The sequence below is a fragment of the Fukomys damarensis genome, unplaced genomic scaffold (assembly GCF_012274545.1).
Source record: "Fukomys damarensis isolate Sample0158 unplaced genomic scaffold, DMR_v1.0_HiC HiC_scaffold_17, whole genome shotgun sequence".
Lineage (NCBI taxonomy): Eukaryota > Metazoa > Chordata > Mammalia > Rodentia > Bathyergidae > Fukomys > Fukomys damarensis.
In genome coordinates this window covers 33748342-33765340 of record NW_022900929.1, presented here as the reverse complement: position 1 = coordinate 33765340, position 16999 = coordinate 33748342, and the positions used below count along the sequence as shown (strand labels likewise).

Genomic DNA, 16999 nt, shown 5'->3' with positions numbered 1-16999 from the left:
AGAGAGAGAGGCTGGGGATTTAGCTCAGTGGTTCTGCCGCCTGCCTTACAAAGGCAAGGACCCAAGTTTGATCCCTGGTACCAAATAAATAAATAAATAAAGACCACTCAGACCTTACTGTAATTAATCTAGCTTCCTTTTGATTAACGTTTATATCTTCCCCCTTTAAATTTTGTTTTTAGGGTTTTTTTTGAGGCAGGGTCTCACTTTATAATTCAGGCTGTCTTGGAATTCACTATGTAGCCCAGGCTGGCTGATCCTCCTTCCATAGCCTCTTGAGTGCTGACATTACAGGCATGGTGCTCCACACCTGGCAGACACAAGGACCCAAGTTCAGTCCAGGGTACCAAAAAAAAATTAAAAAACCAAACCAAACAAAAAAACTTTCAACCTTTCTGGAGGCTGGGCATGGAGGCCCAGGTCTGTTGTCCCAGCATTCGGGAGCCAAGGCAGGAAGATTGCCTTTGAGGCCAGCCTGGGCTCCATAGTGAGTTCCTAGGCCAGCCGGAACTACACAGCGAGACCCTGACTCAAAAAAAAAAAAAAAAAAAAAAAAAAAAATCTTGCAACCTTTCTGTATCTATGTTTTAGATTTATGTGTTACAAAAATGTTTGCCCTTTGCTTTTCTTAAGTGTCACAGTTTTGGTCTTTGAATTTGAGCCTGTGGTCTGTTTCTGTTTAATGTAATTACTAATTTTATTTGGGTTTAAATCTATAACTTTGTGTTTTCTCATTATCTTGCTGCATTTTTTACTTTCAGGTTTATTTTTAAAATTATTCCATGTTTCTACTCTATTCATTTATTGTTTGCACATTATCTCTTTATTTTGGTGGTCACACTAGAGATTATAGCATGGAGCATTGACTATCAAACTCTTATCTCTGGGCTTCCATCCTTCCCTACTGTAATGGTGTGGAAATATTTGACTAGTTATCCCTCTTTGCCTTCAAGCAGATGTCTTCTATATTTTGTACAGCTTTTTCTAGTTGTCTTTAGTGGTCTTTATATGTAGTTTGCCATTACCAAAAGAGTATCTCTGTACTTGAATTTTAAATCTATATTATTATGGACAATTTTCAACATAATGTAAAATTAGACATACTAGCATTATGACTCTATGTTTCTGTCACAATAACCATCAAGTCTTGGTTAATCCTGCTTTATCTGTGTTCACATTTACTCTTTCTCATCCTATATTGTTTTGAAGCTATTTCCATGTCACGTGAATTTATCTGTATTTTAGTGTGTGACCCTAAAAAGTAATTTTACAATATAACCACAATTTATCACATCTAAGTAATGATAATTCCGTAATTATAGACAATCCAATCACTGTTCAAATTTTGTTCATTTTTGGTGTAATTGTATTTAGCAACAGGCCTATGAAGTTACTTTGTTCTGAATCTCTTAACAGTGTACAGAGATTCTCTAGCACAATTGCAGAGGCTTTTTTTTTGTATTTTTTGAGACAGGGTCTCACTATGTAGTTGAGACTGACCTGGAGCTCAATATGTAGCCCAGGCTGGTCTCCAACTCAAAGTGATCCTCCTGCCTTCTAAGTGCTGGAATTACAGGTGTGCGCCACCCTGCTCAGCTGCAGAGGCGTATTTTTCTTTGAGACAGAGCCTTGCTGTACAATTCAGTCTGATCTTAAACTCAGGGGGCTAGGGATTTAGCTTAGTGGTTCCACCGCCTGCCTTGCAAGCACAAGGACTTGAGTTTGATCCTCGGTATCCAGGGAAAAAAAAAGTATTTTCTCTGATCTTAAACTCAGTATTTAGTCCAGGCTGGCCTCAAACTTGTGGTGATCCTCCTGCCCCTGCCTCCCGAGTGCTGGGATCACAGGTGGCACCACAAAATCTGGCATGCAGAGGTCTTTTGTGGCTTGGTTGGTACCAACCATAAAGACTTCCTTACATGCCCCTAGATTCCTCTTTACTTGTCTAAAGTGTACCCCTTCTAGGTTCAAATCTTCCTTCTTTCTTCCATGGAGCCTGACTTTAGCATTACTCTGCTGTCTTTACTTCATCTCCTCCTTCTGTGGCACCTGGTTGTACTGTCTTGTGTAGATAGTATAACTTCTCAGGATTGTGAACTGTGGGAGGATGGACATATGGGTACTTTATACTTTGTGTACCAAACTCGGTCTGCCACCTTGTGGGCAGAATAGTACCTGCCGTCATCTCAGGAATTTTGGGAGAGCCAAGTGAAGGCTAATGTTTTCATGTCTGAAAACATTTCTTATTGCCCATAATCAAAATTACAAGGAATTGTCAGCGCAAATTCCAGGACACAATCTCTCTGAGGGCAGAACCCATGTTCCTAGAGCCTGTCATAGTATCTGGCAATAGAGGTGTCCAGTAAATGTTTGTTGATTTAATTTATTATCTGAATTTAGCCATTTCTTCATTCTTGCTTATCAGATGGTATGCAATATCAGTGTTAAAATTAGCCTAAAGGAAAAGGTTAAACTTTACCATAATTTTTATTTGATTTCTTTTCTCCCCCTCACAAATCTTGATAGGTCTATCTCAACACGTAGTTACCAGCTATAAGCAAGTAATCCAACTCTTGGAGGAGGGAATAGCAAACAGGTAATGGGTTTGTTTGTTCCCATTGTTCTTCCAGCCTTCTTCTCCTGTTCTGTGTTCTGTCCCCAAGAGGCCTTCAGAATAGCAGTAACCCAGGGTGAGGGGTGCTGCCTGAGGGCCAGTACTCTTTTTGCTAAAACAAAGTGGGCTTTGTTCTTGATAGAATTATAATAGGCAATAAGTCCAGAAAGAGATGCTGTACTCTGCTCTAAAGTATACAGCTTTTGCTACTTTGATCAAAGAATAGATTCTTGCCTGCATTATCATCTCCTTGGGTTTGATAAAAATGAATACAGAATAAAATACATCAGAAGTTTTCTTCTGCTTTTGGATACTTGTAACCACCCCAAAAGTGTTGTGAATTCACTATGAATAAGTAAGTGCTATAGGCTCTTCTTTTTGTTTTGTTTTTGGTACTGGGGATCAAACTCGGGACCTTGCACCTGTGAGGTGGGTGGTAGAACCATGGTGCTAAATCCCCGGCCCGGCTCTTCTAAAAATTATTGTAAAATTGTGATAACATTCTATGTTTTTAGTTTTTATGAAACACCAAGACTATTAATTAATGCCTAGGGGAAACCTTTTATTTCCTAGAAGAAAAAAAACCATTTAGTCTCCTGTTTTACTATTAATAACAAGGCCTTTATTTTAACTGAAAATAAAGGGAAATACTTAAATTTAACATTCCCCTGGGCTTTCATGGAACTGTCCTGGAGAAATTTGTGTCTGGTCTTCATGATGCCCTGAACTCTTTGTTATTAACTGTCAGACTTCACAGTTTCCTCTTTTTATCTTTGAATTAAGAGATAAGCCGCTAGATTTTTACTCCTTTCTTCAATTTTAAAGGCTCCCATGAGAGTGGAAGTCAATGAAATAGTCTGAGATAGCCTTAAAACTAAAGTGTGACTGACTTATATTTAGATAAAGGGAATGCTCCCAGCTTTAGTGGTGAGCACTGGAATAGATGTCTAAGGGAGTTTGTGAATTCCCTCTCATTTAAACATGATATTGATGTTATTCGAAATCTCACTTCAGAAGCCTTTCTGAGCTGGGTGTGATGGAAAATGCCTGTAATCCTAGCACTCTGGAGGCTGAGGTTTCAAGGCCAGCCTGGGCTACGTGGTGAGTTCAGGACCAGCCTGGACTATGTAGGGAGATCCTGTCACAAACAAACCTTTCTAATATTTTGTTTTACTACTCCTTCCCTCCCTCCCTTACTTCCTTCTCTGTAGTTGAGGCTGGTCTCAAACTAGTGGTAATCCTCCTCCTTCAGCCTTCAGAATGCTGGGATTTTAGGTGTGTGCCACCATGGCCAGCTACAATTTAGCCCTTCTCTTTTTCAGAGTCTTCTCTGTCAAGCTTATCTTCTTTAAATGGTTTGTCTCAGGGATATTGTTCCAGGTTGATAACACTATAGCATGCCCCTTTTCACTCTGTTAGCTTTTATCACTTTTTAAAGTGTTTTAGTGTGAGTTGGTGTTTAACCTAATGTATTTTTTTCTCAGCTATCAGCACATAAAGTGCTGCTTCTGCCCTCTTTGAACCATTTCCTAACTGTACTAGACTTAACATGATGTTTTATGATTCTCATCTGTGACCTTCAGGACTAACCTTTCTTTTATTCCCCGTAGATACTTCAGCGTCTGCCATGCATAAACAATCCTTGTGCATAAACAATCCTTCCCTTTTATTCACAGAATCACAGCAGCCACCCATGTTCACGAAGCCAGCAGCAGATCCCATGCCATCTTCACTATCCACTACTCACAGGTTGGTTACTCCTGCTTGGTGCAATTTCTTCCTCTTTTCTCTTTTGAGTGCATTCTTTCTTTGGTTTGTTTGTTTTGGATTTTTTTGAAACAAAATATTTATTGGTACATTTTAGATGTACATAATGATAACATTCATATAGGGAATTTGTACTGTACATGATATATCTTGATTCTTCTTTTGTTCTCATTCCACCCCCTCCCTTCAACCCCACTTCCCCTCATTAACAGAAGCTTTGTTTTCATTTTTTCCTTCTATTCTTTCTTTTTTCCCTCATCCCTTCTTTTCTTTTCCCCTTTCCCCTCTCTCGATCCTTTTCTTATTTGAACATTTTCTTCCCATTTCCCAATATCTGTCATACATTTTAGTCCTTATTTCCACTTTGGGTTTTCATACCAGAGAAACATGTGATATTTAAACATGTGGTATCTGATTTATTTGACTTAAGAGTATGGTCTCATGGTGGGGATTTAGCTCAGTGGCAGAACACCTGTCTTGCAAGCACAGGGTCCTGAGTTTGATCCTGGTACCAATAAATAAATAAACAAATAAATAAAGTGTATGGTCTCAAGGTGCATTCATTGAGCTAGAAATGTCTCAAGCTTATTCTTTATAGCAGAGTAGTGCTCCATTCTCTTTTATTTAAAAAAAAAAACATGTTCTTTATCCATTTGTCATTTGATGGATATTTGGGCTGTTTCCAAGATTAAACTATTACAAACAGTGCCACCATAAACATGGGTGAAAATATATCACTGGTATGATGCCTTTAGTTCTTTTGGGAAGGTACCAAGAAGGGAAGTAGCTGGGTCACATGGAACCTCTAGTTTTAGTTGTTTGAAGAATCTCCACACTGATTTCTACAGTGGTTGCACCAGTCTACACATTCACCAACAGTGGAGAAGGGTTCTCTTTTCCCCACAGCCCTGCCAGCATTTGTTATTGGTTGATTTCTTGATAGCAGCCATTCTATCTGGAATGAGATGGAATCTCAGCATTGTTTTAATTTACATCTCTTGAATGACCACTGATGTTGAACATTTTTTCATATATTTGTTTGCTCTTTCTACTTCATTTTAGAAGTGTGTATTCATTTCAGATTCCCATTTTTGAATTTAATCTTTAAATTTGGGGGGTCTGATTTTTTTTTTTTTTTTTTTTTTTTTTTTTTTTTAGTTCTTTATATATTCTAGATATTAGTCCTTTTTCTGAGACCAGCTGGAAAAAAATTCTTCCCATACTATAGGTTATCCCTCCACTCTGTTGGTGGTTTCTTTGGATGTGCAAAAGCTTTTTAATAAGATCCCAGTAGATTCTTTGTGATAGTTCCTGTGTGATTGGGATTTTGTTCATAAAGTCTTTGCCTACACCATTGTCTTCGAGAGATCCACCTGTTCTATCATACAGCACATTTAGTGTTTCTGTTTTAATACATAGATCTTTGACTTATTTTGATTTTAGGTTAGTATATTGTGAAAGATATGGGTCTAGTTTTAATCTTTGTCATGTGGAAGGACAGTTTTTTTAGTACCATCTATTAAAGAAACTACCTTTCTTCTAGTGAAGATGTTTCGCTCCTTTGTCAAAAGGTTTGTGGCCAGCCTGATCAATTCAGACTTTATATAAAAATAAAAAGGGGTGAAGTTGTAGCTCAGTGGTAGAATGCTTAAGTAGGCCAGGTGTAGTGGCACACACCTGCAATCTCAGCATTTGGGTGGCTGAGGCACGAGGGTCGCTGCAAATTTAAGGCCAGCTGGGATGACCTAGTAAGTTCAAGGTCAGTCTGAGCTACATAGTGAGACCCTGTCTTAAAAAAAAAAAAATGGTTGTGTAGCATGTGTGGGGCCCCTGATTCAATCCCTGGTATTGGAAAAAATAGGAATTAAAATGGTACCCTAACATGTGCAGTTGGCCCTCCATATCCACATATTATGTATCATGTAATCAGGCATGTAATGCTAGCATTTGTACTGAATATATACAGAATTTATTTTCAATGTTCCTTGAATAATTATATAGCTAAACATTTGCATTATTCAGTATTTTAAATAAATGGGAAATAATTTAAAGTATGTGGGAGGATATATGTATTGTTATATTCAAATACTATGCTATTTTATATCATAGAAAATACTTGAGATCCTTGGATTTTGTTATCCACAGAGGACATGGAACCAATCCTTTGTGGATATAGAGGAATGGCTGTACTGGTTTTTTTGGTATCGGGAATCGAACTATGAACCTTATGCTTGTGAGGCAGGAGGTGGCACCACTGAGCTAAATCCCCAGCCCAGCTGTACTGTTAACATGGGGAGGGCAGTGAAACAGTAACAACAAGGAGAAAGGCAGAAAACACATGAAATACAAATAGAAAAACAATAGATGTGATTCTGAACACATCTGAAGTTACATTAAATGTGAACACACTAGGATTCAAATCAGATCCAGCTATGTGCCAGCAGCAAAAGCACACCTTAGATTCAATGACAAAATAGGCTGAAGTTAAAAAGATGGAAAATGATAAGGACTGTAAATAGTAACTATAGAAGAGCTGGGATGCTGTATCAGTGTTAGGCAAAAAGTATTATAAGACAAATAGTAGAGCTAAAAGGGACATTGCTAATGATGAAGTGTCAGTAGATCAAGGTAGCACAATTATATGTGCTCCCAACAACAGAACTCCAAAGTACATGAAGAGAAAATGGACAAAATTGAAAGGAGAAATAAACAGTTCAACAACAGTAGTTGGGGATTTAAGTATTCGCTTTTAGTAATTGGTAGATCTACCAGACAAAACTTAGATAATAGAAAATTTAAACATTATCAGCCAGCATGACCTGCCATTTACAGAAGACTTCACTTAATATTTGCTTTCAAGTGTACATGAACATTTTCCACAATAAACTGAAGCTGAATAAAGCTGAAGTAGATGAGGTAGTGTGATATTAATGTTAAGGTAGAAATACAAAGCCAGACATGGTGGGTGGCGCATACCTGTAATCTCAGCATTCAATAGGCTGAGGTAGGAGAATCACTGCAAATTTGAGGTTAACCTGGGCTGTATATTGAATTCAAGACCAGCTTGAACTACATATTGAGACTCTGTCTCAAAAAACAAAAACAGATTGGTGGAACTAAAGAGTCTAAAAGAAGCTGGGCGTGGTGGCTCACGCCTGTAATCCCAGCACTCCGGAGGCTGAGGCAGGAGGATCGCTGTGAGTTCGAGACCAGCCTGGGCTACATAGTGAGTTCCAGGTCAGTCTCAACTACATAGTGAGACCCTGTCTCAAAAAAACAAAAACAAAAAAATTCTAAAAGAGATCCACATGCATATTGTATTTTTTTGTTGTTGTTTACTTGTTTTTTGAGACAGGGTCTCACTATGTACCAGTAGTTCAAGCTGGCCTTGAACTCACTATGTAGCTCAGGCTGGCCTTGTGTCACAGCCTTCCAAGTGCTGGAATTACAGGTGTGTGTTTCACCATATCCAGCTGGTAACTGATTTTTTTTTTTTTTGGTGGTAGTGTCTCCCTTTGTATTTCAGGCTGGCCCTGAATTCACTGTGTAGCCCAGGCTGGCCTTGAACTTGTGGCGACCTTCCTGCCTTAGCCTGATGAATGTTGGAATTACAGGTGTGCACTACCATGCCTGGCTTGGTAACTGATTTTTAAAAGAATTGCAAAGGCCATTCAGTGGACAAAAATACAATCTTTTCAACAAGTAATAGTGTAACAGTTGAGTACCCATAGGAGAAAAAACACACAACAAAGAAATAAAAAGCAACTTTGAACCATGTCTTGCTCTGTGTCCCAGAGTTAACTCAAACTGGTATAGATTTTGGGTATAAATTCAAACTCCTGAGTTTGCACTAGATAGGCACAACATCTTCAGTCAGGTGAACTTTTTTTTTGGACCAGGGACTGAACTCAGAACCTTGCACCTGTGAGGCAGGAGGTAACGCTACCGAGCTAAATCCCTGGCTCCAAACATTTTTTATATATGGCTCTAAACACACAAAATGAACAAAGGAACAAAGTAAACTTTGAAATTTGCCAAAATTTAAAACTTCTGCTCTTTGAGAGTGTTTTGTTTTTTGTTTGTTGTTTGACAGTGTTAAGAGACTTAAAAAGAAAAGCCACATATAGAGAACTTTAATTGCAAAACAATCATTTGATAAGGAATTGTGTCCAAGAGCTGGGAATAGTGGTGCATACCTGTAATCCCAGCTCTCAGGAGACTGAAGCAGGGAGAATTGATGACTGGAGTTCAAAGTAGACTGAACTGCATATTGAGACCCTATGTCCAAAAACAAACAAAAAAGGAATTATGTCCAGAATATATAAAGAACTATCTCAGAAACAACACAGCTCAAAACATTGTCAAAAGTTTTGAAGAAAATACACAGGTAGCAATTTAATGCTTGAAAACAACATCACTGTCATTAGAGAAATGTAAATTAAAACTTAATGACTTGCTATTACCCACACTTTGGCTAAAACTGGCTGAGAATGATGGTGCACAAATGTAATCCCAGCTCATTAGGAGACCGAGACAGGACAATCACAAAGTCAAGGCCAGCCTAAGCAATTTAATGAGACCCTGTCTTTAAATTAAAAAAAAAAAAAGGGCTAAAATGTAAAAGTGTTTATATTGGCTGTTATCAAGTATGTACAGGAGCTGGTCTTCTCACACTACACTACTGGTGGCCGTACAAAGTACAGGTTTAAAAGAGAGTATAGACAGTTGTTTTAAATGTTAAATTTCCATGAACTAATTGATCCAGCCATTCCACTTGTAGGTTATTTACCTAAGAGAAAAGAAATCATATATCCTTAAAAAGCCTTGTTTACAAATATTTATAGTAGCTTTGTTTGTAATTGCTCAAAACTGCAAATATCCCCATGTTTATCAAAAGGTGAATGTATAATCATGGTATATTTATACTCTTATCAGGTAGCTCCTTCTGAGAGAAAGATGACTTCTAAGAGAGACAGAATAGGGGACTGGAAAGTGGGTTGCCCCTGGGTAGCTCATTCTGAAAGTGGCTCACCAATCAGATGTTGCTGAGTTTTGGGTTGCTTGCCTCTTTGTGGAGTTGGATTCCAGGTTCTTCTCCTCTTGAACAAAGAATTGAATGAAATGACCAAAAAGTAGTAGTAAAATTTATTTGTGAAGTAAAAGTGAAAAGTGAAAGAGAAATTGGCTTTGCAGAGTAAACTTGGGCTGAGTGAGAGGAAAACGCAAGAGAAAAATACACCTTGGAAAAATCAGGGTGGGCTATCGTGAAGAAAGCTGTGACAGCAAGCTCTTCTTATGTCCTTTTATGCCATCCAGTCTTGAGGAAACCTGTGAAAACTTGTATTTCTCTCATTGAAATCCAAGAGAGGTGGTGCTGACTGATGTCAGGTCTAGGCCATGCTATTGAAAACTTGTTCGAGTTCTCTCGAGAAGTCCATGTGTAGGGCTTTGGGAAGTGTTCTGTGTATGTTCTGGGATCTTGTGAAATAACTGATACCTATTTCCCCAGCCAGCTTTTTTTTTGGTACCAGCGATCAAACTCAGGCCCTTGTGCTTCCAAGGCAGGTGGCGGAACCACTGGGCCAAATCCCTGGCCCTCTCCAGCCAGCTTTGCCATGCTCTAATCTCCTATGTCATTTCCTCTTGAGAGACACAAATCTCCATAATTCTTTTATTTATTTATTTTTTAATTGGTGATCGAACTGAGGGCCTTGTGCTTGCAAGGCAGGTGTGGTGCCACTAACCCAAATCCCTGGCCCCTCCCCATAATTCTTTATGGGGTGCTGAGGGAATGGAGATCTCGTCTTCCATAGCTGCTTCAAGCTGGAAGGGATTGTAGCCCTTCCTTACTGAGGATTACCTGCTGTCCAGCTACTTTGGGGGTGCTGTGGCTCACTGGCTAGGTTGAAGAAAGAAAAACCTGTCAGAAAACAACGAAAGGTGGGGCATGGTGGTGCATGACTGTAATCCCAGCACTTGTCTCAAAAAACCAAAAAAACAAAAGACTTCATGATGAACCCAAATATGAGATGTAGATCACATTTCTACATTTCTTGTATCAGCACTAGAGTCTTGCTTTTTGAGTCTTCCAGAGCTCATGGGAGTAGCTTTCTCCTTCAGACAGTTCTGATGGGACTGGCTTTTTTCTTTTCTTTCTTTCTTTCTTTCTTTTTTTTTTTTTTTTTGAGACAGGGTCTCACTGTGTAGTTGAGACTAACCTGGAACTCACTATGTAGCCCAGGCTGGTCTCGAACTCATAGTGAACCTCCTGCTTCCTCAGCCTCCCCAGTGCTGGGATTACAGGCATGCGCCACTACGCCTGGCCAGGACTGGCTTTATTCTACTAGAAGGATGAATCCATTTTGCCACCTTTACTACAGGATCTATAGGCAACGATCACAGAGATGGGGTCCTTTCATTTTGTCTTTAGTTAGTTGTGGCTGTCCTCTCTCCAAATTTTTATAAGCACTTGGCCTCCAGGTTAAATAGTATGCGGTCCATGTGGCAGGACTCTGTTTATACACATTTGTTCACATAATCTTGGCCAGTTATATTTTGCCCAGATCAATGAGATATTATAAGAGCTTCATGGCCTCTGGGTCTACTATCATATCAGAGAATAGAAATGGCCTCCCAAGGGCTGGGGATTTAGCTACTGCCTGCCTCACAAGCACAAGGTCCTGAGTTCAATACCTGGTACCAAAAAAAAAAAGCCTCCTATATAAAATCTCAAACGGGCTCTAACAGCCCAATTTGGGACATGTAACAAACTCATGAGCACTATTGGCAGTAATCAGAGCCAGAACTCAGACACTCTGGAAAAGTTTTACCAGAGCTCAGTTTAGGGTCTGGTTGGCTTTCTCTACCTTTCCAGAATTTTGAGGTCTACTTCCCACATAATATTTTTTATAGTTTGTCACCATGTCCCTTGAGGAAGGACCAAAATGGCTTCTGGAACTGAAAGTAAAGCTGGGGCCTTGAGAGGCTGTAGGACTGTCCTTGCTTCCCTATTGGCCTTTTGATTTTCCAAGGAGACTTCAGACATGTCTCTGGTGTCCTTTACAGTGACTGACTGCAACCTGGTTAGGAAGATGGATTTCCTCTAGGAGTTGTAGAATTTCCTGCCTGTGCTTTATAGATGATTGACAAAGCTACTTTTGTCAGTGAACCACACATCCTCAGGATTTTGGAGGAGCATGTTACTGGTGTCCTGCTGAGTGCATAGGTCTGGGAGATCACTTGTTCACAAGAATGGCTATCTTCTGGGCCTGTAGACATCAAAGAAGCAGGTTTAATAGTAGTAAAAATTTTTATAATGACCCCAAGGATGTCTAAGAGTATGATCTGATACTTGATAAGCCATTTCCTTGTTAATCATAATTACCCTTTTATCTTCAGAATAGCTCTGACCTGATGAAGAGTCAGGACATCTAGTTTCTGTCCCAAAGTTAACTTTGAAGCTTCTGCCATTAGTACAGCAGCAAAGAATATCTGATCAGGGTCTCTTTTACCCCAACTATGGCTATAGATCCAGAGGAGGGTTTTTTAGAGAAATAAGTTGGGACAAAATGAAGTAATTGAATTGGTTACCTGATATCGAAGATTACCCAGGGTTCCTTGGAGGAGATGGCAATGTTGGTGAACAGGGGTATTGCAGATTTCTTAGGGCCTCTTCAGTCATCAGAGGAGGAGAAATGAAGATTCTGGCTGGGCTAGCCCCTCTGTGGGATCAGGGATAATCACTCCCTCCAGTGCCATGAGTCAGACATATTAGCTCCTTCACATACAGAGCTCAGTGCAGTCTCATTCCCTGTGTCTGATCCACTTATACTTGAAATAGCAACTTTCTGCCCAGTTGTATCTGGGTTTTTCCCTAGATGATCTATCTAGGTGGGTTTAAAGCATTGCCAATTGTAATGGCTATAATCTTATCCTTTCTTTCTTATCCTTCCTCTGGGTCCCAATTGTTGAACACAGTAAAGGCTTTGTCCAATAATTGGGACATTGGTATCTGTGGCCCCATCTGAGGTTTTTGTAGCTTATGCCAAATATCTGGGGCTGGTTGACAGATGACATGATGTCTCACTAGTGCTTTTCCCTTCCTGGAAGATGGATCTATATTAGTTATTTACGAAAGACTCAATATACTTTATCTCCCTAATAAGAGCAGCTAGCATATCAGACATTATTCTTACTCCCTCAGTATTACAGTCTCAGTTTGGTTCTGTTGAAGAAAGAATAACCTTTTCAGGGTGGTTTCTTTCCCTTTTTAAAGCATGTTGTTCATTTACAGAGTTCCTAGCCTCTTGTATACCTGTAATTGAAAAAGGGTCCTGATATATTGGCCTGGAGATTATAAGGAGGAGGTAGAAGAGATCTGGCAGTATCATCAAATAGATCAGAGAGATCCATATCCCTCTCAAAGACACCAGACACATGTCTCAAAGACAAGTGGGGGTCTCAGGCTGGATAGGGTCATCCAGAATATCTTTCTCTTCCTCGGAGACCACTCTAAACCCCATAATTCCTGAGCATTACCTTTAATAGAGTCACAAAAGCCTGAGTATAAGGCATTTAATTCCCCTCATACGTTTTAAGCAGAAACACTATAAGTGGAGAATAGTCTCATAATTTAAAGTATCATCCTGTACCCACAGTTAATACTGAACCCAAATCATATTCCAATGATTAATAAGATATTCCTGTATTAGACTGTCAGGAAGGATCAGTCTTTACTACTCATCACGAATATGGCCTAGTTGTGAAGTCAGTGAAACCCAAGTGGTGGCACAGTCCAAGAGGTTTCCCATTGGCTTGGCTTGGGGTCTAGAGAGAGGAGACAACTAGGTCTTGACTCCTTAAGATGGCGTCCTGTGCAGCAGGAGGAAACTTGAGGGTTCCAGAAAGTGTCCTTTGTGAGACTAACACAAACTAGACAGGTGTCTCTGTCCAAGTGATGCTGGCATCATTAAGCACAGAAGAAAGCTCTCCAGAGGCTTTTGTCTCCATATTTGGACCCATTAACTCATTAGGGAGGAGAGGGCAAAACCACTTGTTGGCCTTACCTAGTCTTTTAGCTCCTGTGAAATAATGGCAGAACTTCCCCAAAGTTCCCTTGGCCATGTAGTTGAGCTCCTTGATGGTCCAACTTGCCTTTTAAGTCCCGTGATGGCTCTACTTCTGTTTTGAGCCCCTTGATGGGTCTCCTGCTCTTTCAAGTCCCTTGATGATACTGTATAACCAGAATGGAGCCTATTGAGAAAATTGGCTTACATTTATTCAGGTAGTAAAGGGGATGACTTTGCTTCTGTATACTTACAGTCTCTTTAATTAAATTTTAAACACTTTGTTTTGCTCAGGTTGTCAGACATAGGGTTTTTAAATTATCTGCATGTAAACAAGGAAGAAAAGCTACAGCCCCATTTGGGATTTAAAACAGGGAGAAAGCAGACCAGCGAAAGCCAGTTTGAACAGACTGATCTGGCTGTTGCCCTTGTTGGCAAATGCTTCGGGCCCTTCCTTTTAATTGTTTTGTTTGTTTGTTTATTTAGGTTTTTTGAGACAGAATTTTGCTGTGTAGTTCAGGATGGTCTTGAACTCACCATGTAGCCCAGGTTGGCCTCGAACTCATGTAATCCTCTCCTTGTGGAATTGGATTCCAGGCTCTTCTTGTCTGCAACAAAGAATTCAATAAAATGAGAAAAAGTCAGTAGCAAAGTTTATTTGAAAAAATAAATGTGAAAAGAAAGAAACTTGCTCTGTAGATTGAGGTTGAACCAAGTGAAAGAGGAGAAAGCAAGATAGAAGTAGAAAAAGCAGGGTAAGCTATTGTGATGAAGCCCACAAGAGCAATCTCTTCCTGGTGTCTCTGTCCTTTTATACCATCCAAATCTAGAGGAAACCCATGAGAACTTTTATATACAGGTGCTAAGAGGCAGTGCTGGGATCCTATGCCTCATGCTGACATCCTGTTGTGAACCTGCCTGGCTTCTCATGAGAAGTCCACAGGGCTTTGAGAACTATTCTACACATCCTTTGTGAGACCTTAGAATTAACAGATCATGCCTACTTCTCCCCAGCCAGTTTTTCCATGCCTTAATCTCCTATGTCACTGTGATGAAATACCACTTAGTAGTAAAATTGAACTGTTGACACATGCCTCAACATAGATGAATCCCAAATTAATTGGGTACGGAGAAAAATTTGGGCCCTAGAAAATTCCACTCATTAGAAGTTTTCTAAAAGAGCAAATTTATACAGAATGGAACATAGATTGACAACAAACAGACTAGAGGGAATGTTGGGGTTACTGGAATTGCTCCAGAACTAGATTTATTTTTAGTTTGCAAAAATATATTAAAAGTGATGATATGTTTAATCTTCTTAATGACCATCCATCTAGCAGCCTTGAATATAAAAACCTTTTTAGCCCTATTTCCAGATTTCAACTCATACTTTACTTGGGGAACATAGAATACTAGATCTTTTAATTAATTAAGTGATTGATTGATTGAGATGTAGTTCCAGTGGCCTTGAACTCACTATATAGTCCAAGCTGGCCTCAAATTTAGGGCAGTCCTCCTGTTTGAGCCTTCTAGGTAGTGGGATTACAGGTGTGTGCCACTATGTGTGGCTAGATGTTATTTTTTCATCAACAAAACTAGATTTTGATGATGGATATATACCATTAACTTTTTTTTTTTTTTTTTTTTTTTTTTTCAGTGTTTTTTTTTCGAACTTGAGGCAGTGACACCACTGAGCTACATCCCCAGCCCCATTAGCATTTTATAAAACAGAATAGTTTATAAACATCTATGTTAAATTATACAGAGTAAAAGAAAAGTAGTTTTGCTGTTAGGGGCTAGATGCCCCTGAATAGGATACATGGATGCCCTTGAAGATTTATATGACCTAGGTTGATTAGAGAAACAAGTCTCAGAGCCACCTATATACTGTGGCTCTTTGCTGATGAGAGAGCCCCTTGAGGGTATGTTTGCCTGTTATATTGAACTGAAATTCTTGGTATGCTTGAAATGTGCACTTTGAGGACTTCATGATAACTTTCTCTGTTTTCTCCCTTGTAAGTCCTGTTAGTGATTTTAATAAAGTGATGGTCCAGGACTTGATTAGGTCTGTCAGATACTGAGACCTCATCTGGTTCAGAGCACATTAGAATACAGAATTCTTGAGTGAGGGCTGGGGATTTAGCTCAGTGGTTCCGCTGCCTGCTTCGCAAGTGCAAGGACCCGAGTTTCATCCCCAGTACCAAAAGAAAAAAAAAGGACTGGGAGTGTAGGTCAGTGTAAGGCCATGGGTTCGATCCCCAGTACCACCCAAAACAGAATTCTTGAGTGAATTGGATAAAAACCCAAAATATCATCTTGGTTAGGAGTGTTTCTAGGGGAAACATGCAAAGCATTCCAAATGACTGCATTAAATGTGTTTTCTCCTTAGGCGATTGTGGAGAACAACCTCCCCTCCAAGATTGCTAGCAAGATCAACCTTGTGGACCTAGCAGGCAGGTAATTAAGATTTCAAAGCCAGAGCTGGGGATTTAGCTCAGTGACACTGTACCTGCCTGGCAAGTGCAAGGTCCTGAGTTAGATCCCTGGTACAAAAAAAAAAAAAAAAAAAAAAATTTCAAAGCCAAGGAGAATTATGCTCTTGAAAATTTTCTGCCTCTTGTACACAGAATAAGCTTGATCCAGTCTTTTCTATTTTCTTTCTTTTTTTTACATTTTAGCTATCCTGAGAAAATTACAAGAGTATCAAATTCTACCAGCCCCCCAGCCCCTGGAGGCTGAGGCAGGCGAATTCCAAAGTCAAAGCCAACCTGGTTATAGAGTGAATTAAAAGCTGGTATAGATTATATAGCAGATCTTGTCTCAATCAAGAAAACAGTCAAGCAAAAACAAATTCTTTGAGTGCTAGGTTAAACAGTAGTGTGTTGGTGGCTGAAAGATCCTCTGTATCAGGGATTCTCAATCTTAGCTGCCCATTAAATCTCTTGGGGACCCTTTAAAGTTCCCAATCTGTGGACCTTAGATAAACCAGATTTTTAGTATGAGAGGAATGTAGGCACTGATATTTGTTTGTTTGTTTTTGAGACAGAGTCTTCCTACGTAGTTCAAGCTGGCCTTGAACTCACTATGTAGTCTGTGCTGGCCTCAAACTCATGGCAACTGTCCTGCTTCAGGCTTCCCAATGCTGGGATTACAGATGTGCACCACTACGCCTGGCATTGAGCTAAATTTTGGAGTAATTTATTTTATGAGTTTTGTTTTTGTTTTTAGTGGTACCAGGGATCAAATTCAGAACCTTGCACTTGTGAGACAGGTGTGGTGGCACTGAGCCCTGGCCCCCTCTATGAGTTTTTTACAACATGAATAAAGTCTAGTCTTTTAAATAACATTATAAAGGTAGTGCTTGTTTGCTCTTATTTTTGTTTTCTTTGATTATGTTCTAGTGAAAGAGCAGATCCCAGTTACTGTAAGGACCGGATTACTGAAGGTGCCAACATCAACAAGTCCCTTGTGACTCTGGGAATTGTCATCTCCACTTTAGGTATTTGCTGATTGACAAGATGATTGCGATGGGAGGGAGACTTTGGAAGATAAA

General features: G+C 39.6%; 1 protein-coding gene across 8 annotated transcripts in view; it reads left to right on the top strand.

Annotated features, from left to right (window-relative positions):
* Nucleotides 1-16999, top strand: part of Stard9 (StAR related lipid transfer domain containing 9) — a 117565-nt gene that overhangs the window by 51248 nt on the left and 49318 nt on the right. For all 8 annotated transcript variants that reach the window (XR_780389.3, XM_010624791.3, XM_010624793.2 and 5 more), the window contains 4 exons: nt 2527-2596; nt 4291-4363; nt 15836-15903; nt 16848-16945. Coding sequence is in view for 7 of the 8 variants with exons in the window: in XM_010624791.3 (XP_010623093.1) it covers nt 2527-2596; nt 4291-4363; nt 15836-15903; nt 16848-16945 (309 nt within the window). In the remaining variant the exon portion in view is untranslated. The remainder of the gene's footprint in view (nt 1-2526; nt 2597-4290; nt 4364-15835; nt 15904-16847; nt 16946-16999) is intronic.